Source organism: Bos taurus, chromosome 21 (assembly GCF_002263795.3).
Source record: "Bos taurus isolate L1 Dominette 01449 registration number 42190680 breed Hereford chromosome 21, ARS-UCD2.0, whole genome shotgun sequence".
NCBI lineage: Eukaryota > Metazoa > Chordata > Mammalia > Artiodactyla > Bovidae > Bos > Bos taurus.
This window is the reverse complement of record NC_037348.1, coordinates 5,971,067-5,983,549: the sequence shown is the minus strand read 5'-3', so window position 1 is coordinate 5,983,549 and position 12,483 is coordinate 5,971,067. Positions and strand designations below refer to the sequence as shown.

The 12,483-nt window shown below is 41.1% G+C and overlaps 1 protein-coding gene across 4 annotated transcripts in view; it reads left to right on the top strand.

Annotated features, from left to right (window-relative positions):
- ASB7 (ankyrin repeat and SOCS box containing 7) overlaps positions 1 to 12,483 on the top strand; it is a 55,667-nt gene that overhangs the window by 39,777 nt on the left and 3,407 nt on the right. Inside the window, exon 6 of one of the 4 annotated variants that reach the window (XM_005221719.5) lies at positions 12,064 to 12,163. The exons of the other annotated variants lie outside the window; for them this stretch is intronic. Within the exon in view, the coding sequence (XP_005221776.1) occupies positions 12,064 to 12,122 (59 nt within the window). The 3' untranslated portion in view covers positions 12,123 to 12,163. The remainder of the gene's footprint in view (positions 1 to 12,063; positions 12,164 to 12,483) is intronic. 4 annotated transcript variants of the gene reach the window in all.

Here is a 12,483-nt window from a genome sequence, read left to right as displayed (position 1 = left end):
TATTCCAGTAGTTTTCATTTACAGACTGATAGGGGTGTTGGTGTTGTGAAAGATACAATTACTCTTGGACTTGAGGTTAGAATTCTGTCCTGGTGTATAGCCTGTACAGTGTATCTTACACATAGATTCTGAGTGTCGTCTTGTTGTTGTTGCTTTAACTTTGATACTAGATTACTTGGCTGCCTTCGGGAAGGCATGTTACAGGCATAAATGCTGCAGCCTGGTAAATACTTTGATCAGTGGTTAATGGCGTAGACCAGGACTCAACTGACTAGACTTCGCTCCAGCCCTAACTCTACCACGGACTACTTGTGGCCTTGGGTGTGTTTGCTGACTGCTCTGTGCCTCAGTGTCCTTATCTTAAAATTAGGGTAATCATATCTGTCTTATAGGCTTGTTGTGAGGATTGAATGAGTTAATACGTATAAAGCACTTAAAACAATACTTGGCACATTATAAGTGCTGTGTGTTTTTTTTTTTTTTTTAAATAAAGTATTAAATGAAGGTGGATGCAGGGCCTGACTTGCTACCTACAGATCGAATCCCTTAGATTCTTATTCTACCTTGCCTGTTTTCAGCTCTTTAAACTGTGGTGCGGTCTGCATGTGGAGACAGGCAGGCCAGAGGGGATGGGAGGAGCCGGCCCTTTGGAGCTGCTCAGCTCCACCATGGAGTGCTGCTGGAGAGCAAGTGATGAGTTAAAAAGAGATTCACACGTACCTTTAAAATTAGGGCGGATAGAAAAATTGACAGGCCTGCCTCTTTGTGTTTGAGTTCTCCGCTGCACCTGGAGCAAAGCCGTGCACCTAGAAGGTCTGCAGAAAAGGTAGATTGGCTGACTGCAACCATAAGGATGGTGGCTTAGCAAACTTGGGATGCTTTTCAGAAGCAAAGGAACACCTGTCCTTGGAAGGCTGCAGTTAGCCTCTGTCTTCAGATGCTGCGACATAATTCATTACCTCTTGACTTTGCCATCAGTGGTGTTTTCTGCCAAAAGCAAATGAAGTGTTTCTGCTTCACCTGTGCATTATTTATGAGGTTTTCTTTTTCCTAGTGTGCTGGAAGGACCGACTGTAACTGATGGCTCACTGGAGCTCTGTACTGGCTCTCTTGAAAACCAGAGTGAAAGATGGTTGGGTGGTTCAGGGAGCATCAGGTTAAATCCCTGAGTTCCTTCCCACCTGTGCTGCTGCCGACCCCCTGCTCCCTCAGCCCCACCTCCTCAGCCTCTGATCTGAAAACTCAGACTCCTGAGGTGTAAGAACAGCGAAGGCATTTGGTGGTCTTTGTTTGGGGCCTTATTAGTTTTCATTGTTCCATTTTGACTACAGAGCACATTATTTAAATCGGAAGAGCTCAGAACAGTCATAATCTTAGAATCTAAAAGCTGTTGTGGCTTTTTAGAAAAATTGCCATAAAACCTCTGATACACACTCCATAAAAACAGGGCAGGTCAAGTGGCTTAGTTACAGAGTAGTATCTGCAGGTGCCTTGTTGATCACAGTAGAGGGAGAAGCCACAAAAAGCTGCTATTACTCTACAGACAGACTTCCAGAAACCTCTGCCTTCTTGAATGTCCGGAACTCATTGTGGTCTCCTCCAGAAAGCCAGTCGACTGAAGGAGCAGCTTGTTTGTGCCCGGGAATAATGAATACCAAAAAGAGCCAAAGATCATACCTAGAGCATGAGCATCACCTTGCTGAGGGAAAGCTGTTTCCTCCTTAGAGAAGCTAGTTTTTGGTCTCTTAGTTCTTTTACTAGGAAAAAAAGAAAACGCAGAGAGAGTGAAGCAAAAACTAAAGACACAGTAAGTGAGATCAGTGAAGATGTGACCGGTGACAGGAAGAAGTGGCGGTGATGACAGGCAGCAGCAGGCATCCTGCTGGAGACCCTTACAGAGGCCTGCTGAGAACACTCATTCTGAGGGCCGTGCCAGTGCATGCCGTTAATTAGAGTAATTTGTATGTGTAGTTTGCACAAACACCATTTAGAGCTAAGAGGATCATGGAAATTCTGGCATATAGGAAGGGGCAGAAATTCTCTAGCTGAAGAGCAGAGATTGTAGGAATGTTTGTCCAATTCAAAAGAAAAAAATTAACATTTATGCACAAGAAATGGCAAGCACAAGAAACTGTTAAAGGAGGTACAAGACCAAAACTTCAAGAAAGATTGCTTTGTAAGGAAAACTTCCCTTGAGGAAATGGTTTAATAGTAATGAAAACCTCCCAGAGCAATTGGATTGGAAGCTGGTGCTCTTTTCCCCTTGTCAGCTCCCTGCCCTACAGTGTAAATTTCCCTAGTCAAAGAGGTGTTCAGAATATGAAAGTCTTTTAGGAAAGAGAGAGAAAGTCCATGAGAAAAGTGTTGTCCTTTCCGCTGTTTCCTGCCTTATCCCCCCAAATACCCACACTTTGGTGAGAGGACCGTGGTGGGGGGAATCAGAGAAATGTTTATTCTCCGGGTGGGCTAGGACTCTGGTGAGGTCTCTCCCTTGGTGAGCAAACGTTTGTTGTGAAGTTTCCTGAGTGTCCATCAGGCCAGTGTTCACACCCTCCTCCTGCCAGAGCCACCAGGGGTCTCTCCCTGTGAAAAGGGGTCCCTGAAAGGACCCCTCAGAACACGTGAGCGGTTCCTAAGACTGTGGCTCTCCCTCCCAGGCTGGGCCACACACAGAGCTTGGCCGCTTGTCTAAAGGACCATTTAAGTGTTCCTCTAGTTTGTGGCTCCAGTAGCTTCTGCCCTAAGTGCACCGATTTCAGCTCTGATTCTAGATCTGTCTCTTTCTCCAGATTCTATGGTGGAGGTTTGCCCTATATATCCATTTACTGATGGGTCCTAGATACGCCCTTGATGAGTTTGTTCAGCTTTTTCTTCTTGTAGGGACTGGAGTGATTATGATTACTTCAAGTTCTCTTTTATGTTGGAGCTGAAACCAGAAGAAGTCTGTTCATTGTTTTTATCATTTTTCACTTACATTGTGAACGCAGTCCCTAGGCCTGAGCAGCGTTTGCCCTCTTGGGTTCAGCGGCCTGTGTCTCCCTCACGGCACCCCGCGGATTCTCAGCGGGGCCTGTGTCTGGTTGCTGTTGCGTCAGCTGCGTCCTGTGGCGGGGAGAGCAGACAGTGGGCTCTTGCCCTAGCATCTGACTTACCTGATGCGCTTGGGCAGGCCGCCTGGCCTCCCACCCTCCCCACGGATCTGTGGCCTCCTCTGAAAATTGGGGGAATCAGAGTCTGTGGGGTCCCTCCTTTTAAAAATTCTTGCCAATAACCACTCTTAAAGGGAATGATATCCTGCTGCTTGTGGTTTTATTTTGTTTTTGGATTCATACAGAACAGTGTGGACTCTTGGGGGCCCTCAAGACATGAGATCAAAACTAATTTCATAACAGTACTAAGATATTATTGGCTTCTTTGACTGCACTGATGTGTAAGAGCGGTGGTGGCTGAAACAGTAGGCACCTGAGCGTTCATGAAGGCAGTGGCCCCAGAGGCTGCTAGCAGTCGTGTTCTTCACCACAGGCAGCCTGAGGAGAGTGTTCCAGATCCATTTAGGAATGTCTTTGATTTAATTTTAATAAATCCTATCCATTTGAGGATGTACCTTTTTTAATATTCTATGGGATGGAAATTGAAAGTGTTCTTACTCTGTAACAAAGTGGGATTGAATTAAGGGAAAGTACGTCTGTGATTTGTTTGATCTGGACCAGCAACTTTTTTTTGATGGAATACCGTATTTACCTAAAATATGAGATGGACAGCCAAGCTGGTTAGGCTTTGGTATTTGGTAGACGTTTTCTTGAAAATGAATAAAGTTCACTTGTCACCTTAAGGAGAACAACTGAAAGTATTTATGATGAGCAACAAATTTTGAGCTTTCAAGTGAAAGTTAGAATTTTGAAAAGCTTATATTTGCCAGTAGGACACTGACAGTTTACCAATATGTACAAACTTTTCAAAATCAGTAGAGCTATTAACAAAAGTCATTTTTTGCTATCATGCAGTGAATTGGGTCACCATTGGAAAGATCTGCGTAACTCAGGTAATCAGTGTTTTCCAAACGACTAGTGCATGGTGTTACACAATCATGCATTGGGTAAAAGATCCCTTCAAAGGGCGAAACAGACCAGTGGATTTTAATATGAAAGGGTATAAAAAAGTTCACTGGTTTGGTGTCAGATTCCATTTTGCATCTAACCTTCAAAAAACACATCTTGTTGAGTTTTGGTGTAGTATCAAAGAACCATGATTTATCTGTAAAGGCCATTAAGTATTCCTTCCTTTTCCTACTACCAGTGTGTCTGGATTTTCTTCATTTACTTCAATCAAGACAGCATATTATTTACAACAGATGGTATGCAGAAGCAGGTCTCTGATTCCAGCTGTCTTCTCTGAAGCCCTACCTAAGAGATAATTTGCAAAGATGTAAAACAGCACCACTCTTTTCATGAAATCTTTCTTGTTTTGGAAAGCAGCTTTTTTTTTTTTTTTTCCATAAAAATTTATTTCAACAGATAATGAATTTTATCACTCTTATTTTAAGAAATCAGTATTTTAAAAATTTCTAGATTTGGTAAATACAGATAGATACAACACACGTAATGGAGAAGGAAATGGCAACCAATTCCAGAGTCCTTGCCTGGTGGGCGACAGCCCATGGAGTTGCAAAGAGCCAGACACAACTTAGCAGTTCAACAACAACACACATAAATGAAAATTCTTTGTGGTCATCCAACTTTAAGAGTGCACAGAGGTCCTCAAACTAAAAAAGTTGAGATCTAGCAACGTTCAATTTCTACATTCAAAATTTTAAGGACACCCTGGTAACCTAGTGTTTCAGGATTTAATGATCTTCTAGCATATTTCCAGTTGCAGTTACAATCTGTGAATAAGATGGAATGTTTTAAATTACTGCTTGGTCGATGCCAGCATACTTATTAGGATCTGTAGAGAGAGATCAGTGATCATTCCATCAGATGCTCTGGGGGTAAAACAGGTTCATTATTTGTCAGTTTAAAAGACTAGTACCCTGAATTGTAGATAGCAGTTTCAGTGATTCACCATGCACAGAAGCATATCAAAGGTGCCAAGGAGTCCTTGAGTAAGTTAACCACTTAACTGGTTTTTAAACACCTTGTTTACCTATCTATTTATTTTACATAGCATGGCAGGTTCTTGCATAAATTATTCTTAAGGCAGAGAATATGCCAGTTGGATTTGTGTTTAATATTCAGAAGAGTCAAAGGTAATGTAATGATCTGTGTTTCTAGTAATTGCTGTTCCAGTACTTGAAGCAGCCACTCAATATGCTTTAGTGGTTTGTAAAAGGTAGTGCTGGGTTGTATTTTGATTTGTATGTTTTAAAGAATTAATAAAAGGAATTATTTATTTAAATTTTAAATAATTTTAATGTATTTGATAATTTAAGTACTTCATAATTTTAAAATATTTTTATTTAAATAAGAATAATGATTACACTGATCGGAAGGAATTTGAAAAATAAAGGGCTCATGTTTCTGAGAGAAAAACAATTAGGTAAATGGGAATGAGTTGGATAAATTGTTTTGCAATGACAATCTGTCAAGTACTTCTTTAAGTAATTTGAATTTACTTTTTAAAGGAATTCTAAGAAAGTGAAATTTAGGCCGTGACTTTCTCAGCTAAGTCCAGTACAGCAACAGGTGTGTAAGCAGGCTCTCATGACAGCTCCTCTGCACCGGGGGCCCTTACTCCTGTGTTCCTTTCAGATGCTTCTGTTACCAATTTCTTTGACTTTTTTTGTTGTTGTTTTTTTAGTACGACTTACCAAAATAGTGATAACTTAGTATAGCTCTTTGGAGAAATAATTTATGTAACACATTGTAACTAAGATTATTTTTGATTATTGATTTTTCTTCTAATTGGGGATTTTGCTGCACTTCTGCATTGTAGTCTTCCTAGGTTATTTTAGTTCAGTTCAGTCGCTCAGCCGTGTCCAACTCTTTGCGACCCCATGTATCGCAGCATGCCAGGCCTCCCTGTCTGTCACCAACTCCCGGAGTTCACTCAGACTCACGTCCATCGAGTCAGTAGTGCCATCCAGCTATCTCATCCTCTGTCATCCCCTTCTCCTCCTGCCCCCAATCCCTCCCAGCATCAGAGTCTTTTCCAACGAGTCAGCTCTTCGCATGAGGTGGCCAAAGTACTGGAGTTTCAGCTTTAGCATCATTCCTTCCAAAGAAATCCCAGGGCTGATCTCCTTCAGAATGGACTGGTTGGATCTCCTTGAAGTCTTTTCCAACACCACAGTTCCAAAGCATCAATTCTTCGGCGCTCAGCCTTCTTCACAGTCCAACTCTCGCATCCATACATGACCACTGGAAAAACCATAGCCTTGACTAGACGGACCTTTGTTGGCAAAGTTATTTAGTCTCAATTATTAAAATTACTTTTAGAAATAAATAGTACACTGCATTTATAATGGGCTAACCTTTATACTTAGCACTTTTCATCTTGGGTCAACATCTGCAATGGTCTCCCAGTACCTCCGTTTTATCTGTTTCCCTTTTAAGATCCTACCATGAGCACGTTTTATTCTTTTGCTCTTGTCCCTGAACCCCCATCACAGGGCTTAGTATGAAATGTGTTAAAATCTTATTTTATAGGACAAAGGTAGTTGCTAGCTCACCTCAAAATAAGAATCATGGTATTGAAAAGTAAAAGGCTACGTTGATTTGACTCTTGGATGCAATCCAGAATTACACAGCATCAGCTTGGATGATGCAGTGCACAGTTCTAAGTCAGATTACACTACGTTTTAAGGTTCTTTGATATAGAAAGTATGACCTTATTCTGTACCATTTCTGTCATATTTGTATTACTGTCTGTTTCTTGTGTAGCCTTCTAAGGATTTCTGTTATTTGTTACAAAGCAATATGTGCTTTTCTTTGGCTTAAGGCACATGCAGAGGTGGTCATGTCAAAAGGAGATATTTAATGCTTTAGGGTGTTTAATTTTTGAAATTATGCCGCAGCCCTGGTTTTGTAATTTGTTCTAGACGAGACCCTTCAAAACCTGATTTCCTATTTTATACCAGCCCAATTATTACTAATGATGGGCTTCTTTACCAAGTGGAAAGACTAAACCCTTTGAAGTATTATGTAATCCCATTGTAATTCATTAGTATGAATAATAGTTGGTAGTGTCTCTGCATCCCCCATAGCGTTTATAGTTCCTTAAATTATACTTTTTGTGTCTGTGTGTGTATGAGATGTCTCCCCCAGGTCCACCCTCTTGTAATGTGTGTGTGTGAGAGAGATGTCTCCCCCAGGTCCACCCTATTGTAGTGTGTGTGTGTGTGTGTGAGTGTGTGTGAGTGTGAGAGAGAGATGTCTCCCCCAGGTCCACCCTCTTGTAATGTGTGTGTGTGTGTGTGTGTGTGAGAGATGTCTCCCCCAGGTCCACCCTATTGTAGTGTGTGTGTGTGTGTGTGAGTGTGTGTGAGTGTGAGAGAGAGATGTCTCCCCCAGGTCCACCCTCTTGTAATGTGTGTGTGTGTGTGAGAGATGTCTCCCCCAGGTCCACCCTCTTGTAGTGTGTGTGTGTGTGTGTTTGTGTGTGTATGTGTGAGATATCTCCCCCAGATCCACCCTGTTGTAATCCCATGAACACGGCAGCTGCTATTTAACAGCACAGGAGTGAGGCACCTAGTAACCACTGTGTCATGTACTGATTTTTGTTGTTGTCCCCTTTATTCTCTTTCTCTGCCTTCTTTTCCTCTGTCTCCTTCTTTCCTTTGCCCCTTTAATCTTTGGGACAGTGCACTCTTAAGTACACAGTAGGTGCTCAGTAAGTACTTCTGAGTGATGTGTTGCCAAGAAAGTACAGGCACACCTTGGAGATGTTGCCGGTTCTGTTCCAGGCCACTGCAGTACAGGGAGTTAGGCAAATTGTTTGGTTTCCCAACTCATAGAAGAGTTATGTTTACACTATATTGTAGTGTACCCAGTGTGCAATAGCATTTTGTCTTAAAAAAAAAAAAAAAGTAATGATAACGTGCTCACCTTAACTTAAAAAATACTTTATTACTAGAAGATGCCAATCATTATCTGAGCCTTTAGCCAGTGGTAGTAACTTCAAAAAAAAAGATTACTGATCACAGATAACATGATAATAAAATAATAATCAAGAGATAATAGTACAATAATACTGAAAATATTTGAAATACTGTAAGGATTACCAAAATGTGATGCAAAAACATGAAGTCAGCAAATGCTGTTGGAAAAATGGCATTGATAGACTTGCTCAACTTAGAGTTGCCACAAGCCTTCAGTTTGTAAAAATGCAGTATCTACAAAGTGCAATAAAATGAGGTATGCCTGTACTTCTTTCTTCAGTCACAATCTTCTATTCCTAGAATGATTTTCCTGGGAGAAAATGGCTCCTTAAATAGTCTTGGAAATGGCAGTCATTACAGTGAGTAGTCTTTATTACTTGCTATCATGTAGCCTGCTTTTCATCCAGTGCTACTGCCTGCCAAGGTGAGGAAATAGCTGTGTATTTGTGGACACCCCGCACTTCATCACTGCACAGCTTCTTCTACAAGGTTCCCCCATCTCTGCCTAATCCAAGTCATGTAGTGATTTCCAGAATATAGTTTCCATCAGTTTGCCCAGAACTGGCATCATGCTGCTTTACTATTAAACTGTCAACTCATTTTCTTACCATCTTAGCAGCAGGAAAACAGAGCTCCTTCCAAGAAGGAGCCCTCTACTTTTTTGAGAAGGAGAAGCAAAACTATATCCTTCCAGTATTTAAAATTACTGTTTAACATATACCAAATACTCTATAACTCTTACTATATGCCTGGTCCTGTTGTAAGCACTTTACCAAAACTAATTCTTATGCTTATAAGGCCTATTGTGTAGGTCATCCTCAGTTCGTAGATGTGGAAACCAAAGCAGAAGGCTAAGTAACTCACCCAAGAGCTACTGGGTCTAACAGTTGATGGTTTAACTGTGGCTTTTCCCATTCAAGGTATTTCTGCAGACAAGAGTTACATATGGTCAAGAAATCTTCAAAAGATTAGATTCCCCCCAAATATTGAGACTGCTATAACACACTGCTTAAGAAGAAGAGAATTCAGTAGCAAATTGAGTAAAGCTTTCTGATATTTAGGCATAGGAAGCACATTTTCCCCTGGAAAGGCTCACGCACCGGTAGCTCCTGCAGATGGTGGCTTTTCTGTAGCTGCGTCCCTTGAATTCAGCTTGCTGGCTCATCTTGGCCCTCTTGGAATTTATCACAGCCAATGAGGAGAGCCAGTGGCACTTGTAATATTAGGCCTGGGAAATTTTCTTACCTAGATTGTTAGGGCATTTCCAGTTTTCCCCTTACCCCAGGTGACATGTTGCCAAACTATATCTTCCCTTTCCTCCAGCTTCTAGTAACATTTTTAAAACTTTTAGCCCTTACCATCAGCCTCGTCAAAGCTCTTCCCCCTGCTGGGTCCCAATAACAAAGCTACCTAATTTATATATATTTTTTAAATGGTAACACCCTACTTCCACATTCCAGAATCTCAGTTATCTAATGCTGCAAAATTGAGTGACTTAAAATGATAATAGTTGATTATTTTATTTCTCTGTGCCAAGCATTGTCATCTTGCTGGGGCCACTCCACTTGACTGGGGCCTTTAAACCTTCAAAATGTCTCACTCTGATGGCTGGCTAGTTGTGCAGGCAGTTGGCTGGGAGTTCAGCCTGGACTATTGGGTGGTGACCTCAGCTCCTTTTTGTAGACTTAATGGCCTGGTGGTAGTTGTGTGCCAAGAGTGAATGTCTCAAGAGCCAGTTGGGAGCTCTGATTTATGAGTTTCACCATAGTCAGGAGCCCACCCAGTTTCTAGGAGAGGGAGCCCAGATACCATCTCTTAACACTGGTGTATCCAGTCACGTTGTTAAAGAAGAGCGTGAGGTCTTTGGAGATACTGTCGTCATCTTTGGAGAGTGTAATCTTCCACAAAAGAAGACCTTTTGTCTCCATTTTTCCTACCTTAGCTAAGCAAATTCCAATAATATAATAATATAATTTTTCCACATTGTTAGATGATATGTTTTCATTTAAGTATACATGTATATTTATATATGTCAATTTATCTCATCTGTTTCGCCTTGAATACATTGTGGTGGTTCTTTTCATTAATATTGTACTTCAAAAGACCTGCCATCTTTTAGGAAAATCAAATTCTTTAAAAAAAGATTCAAATATGATTCATACTCTGGTTTGCATTTGTAGATCAAATAGTTTAAGCATTTGTTGAAAAATGACTGATAATTTATTCTCTTCCTAAAGGTAGCCCGTGAATGGTGATGAAAAATATTTCAAAACAGATTAAGAAATGATTTGCTGTTGACATGGGTGTGTTTTGCAGTGAGTTAGTTGACTGTTTTATACTCTTAGGAAAAGCCTATTAAGTATTCATTTGTCCAGCTAGTATTTGTTGAGTATTGATTGTGTCAGGCGTTGGCAGCCAGAAATCATCTTAACCTCATGGAACATGTAAGGAAGAAGATGGGCATTAATGGGTAATCACCGAATAAATGTGAAATCATAGCCACGTTCAGCACTCCAGAGAAACGGAACTCAGAAAGTATCTGATAGGGAACCTGACCTCGTCTGCTCTAATGAAGTGGCCTTTTTAGCAGAGATCTGGATGGTGAGGAGGATATAGCCTCACCAAGAGAGTCACGAGTGCACACAGCAGCCTGGCACAGATCCTCAGGCAGACATCCATGGAGATACATGTGGCTGGCTTACAGCCGTTCTTAGGAAAGCAGTAGCTTCAGCTGTGATTCTGTTAAGAGACCATGTATTTAGTGCTTCTTGGAAAGGGCATGATCATACAGGCCCTACAGTGCAGAAGTCTGAGTTTTAAGGACCCTTTTTCAGTTATAATTTTGAATGATGGTGATCCGTGTAAACAGGTACAATCCAAGTAATAAGTACTAAGTATAGCAGTAGTCCTCCACGTATGGCCTGGGGACTCCTGGAATTAACCAGACCCTTTCAGGATATCGAGATCAAAATGATTTTCCTTGTGATACTAAGACATTATTTGTGTTTTCCACATTCCTTCCTTTATGAGAGTAAGTGAACTTCCCCAGAGACTGGATGATGTGGTTTCATCACAGCAGATTGGATATGAGAGCGTACATGAGACTTCAGCTACCGTCCATTCATCCAGACCTTTACAAACTTGCAGAAATGGAAAGAATGCCATTCTTCTCATTTATTTTTGAAAATATTGTTACTTTCATAACAATGTTATTTATGTTAACATGTAATAGGCTTATCTTTATTATTTGTAAATGAATTAGTATGTATTTCTGAACTTTGTGTTTTAACTTCTTACATGGTAATTAAAGTGTAAAGAGGTTTTGAGACCAAAAAGTTTGAGAACTGCTGAAGTATGGCATTGTTCTTGACTTTAAGCATGTTATTTAATGTTGGAGATGCAAGCAGTCTGTAAAACGGGGGTGATGATCAAAGTACTTCCCTTGTAAAAGGATAAAAACAAGTTAGTGTATGTCAGGAGCCTATGAGACTACATGGCACAGAGTACACATTGAACCATGTTGATTTGTATCATTATTGCCATTGAATATGAAAGTAGACATTTATGTGAATCCGAACACTGAGGCTCTGTGGCAAAGAATTTTTGCTCTTGTTTGTGGTCATCTTTATTGTTTTGGTGAAACACAGTATTCAAAGATGAAAGAAATTGCAATGTGTAATTTTTTTTTTTCTTTTTTGAGTTCAGTCATAGCATAGGTTTATATTGGCAGATGGTCAGGATGGCTTGTTTGAAGACATGGAAATTCAGGATAGCTTGCTGTGCCTCTTCTACCTCCCTGCCCTCCCTCCCAGTCTGCTCCCTTTTCCCCACAGCAGGGTTCTGCTTCTGCTGTGTCTGGAATCATGGGGAACAGAGGGGCACACCTCATCTGAGAGAGCTCCCTGGGGTTGGGTTCCGTGCCCTGGACAGGGAGCTGATAGGAGGAACTCAGTTCCCTCACTTTTCAGGTGGAGACACTGAGGCCCAGAAGAGGGATTTGCTCACACAGGTTCAACCCGCATATTAGAGGCCTACCTGGGACAAGAACTGACATTCCGATTTGTAATGGTAAGAATACCAGGCTGAGAATCAGAAGAACTGTTTAAGTCTGAGTCTCAAACACTTCAGTTGGTCGTCTGATGTTGAGCAGTTGACTAAAATCACTGATCCTTAGTGTCCCTATTTGTAAAATGGAAGTGAAACTACCCACCATCCAGGGCTGTGAAAAGGATCAGTGAGATGCCATGTAATGGAACCCAGGACGCATCCTCCTAGCTCGTCTCTCTGCTCCTTTGCATGTAAAGTCCGCAGAGAGGTACTTCCCAGTGAAATAAAATACTCCTCTCAGAACCTTAAAGCCCTCCTTAAATGTTATGTTTTGCAGCTTT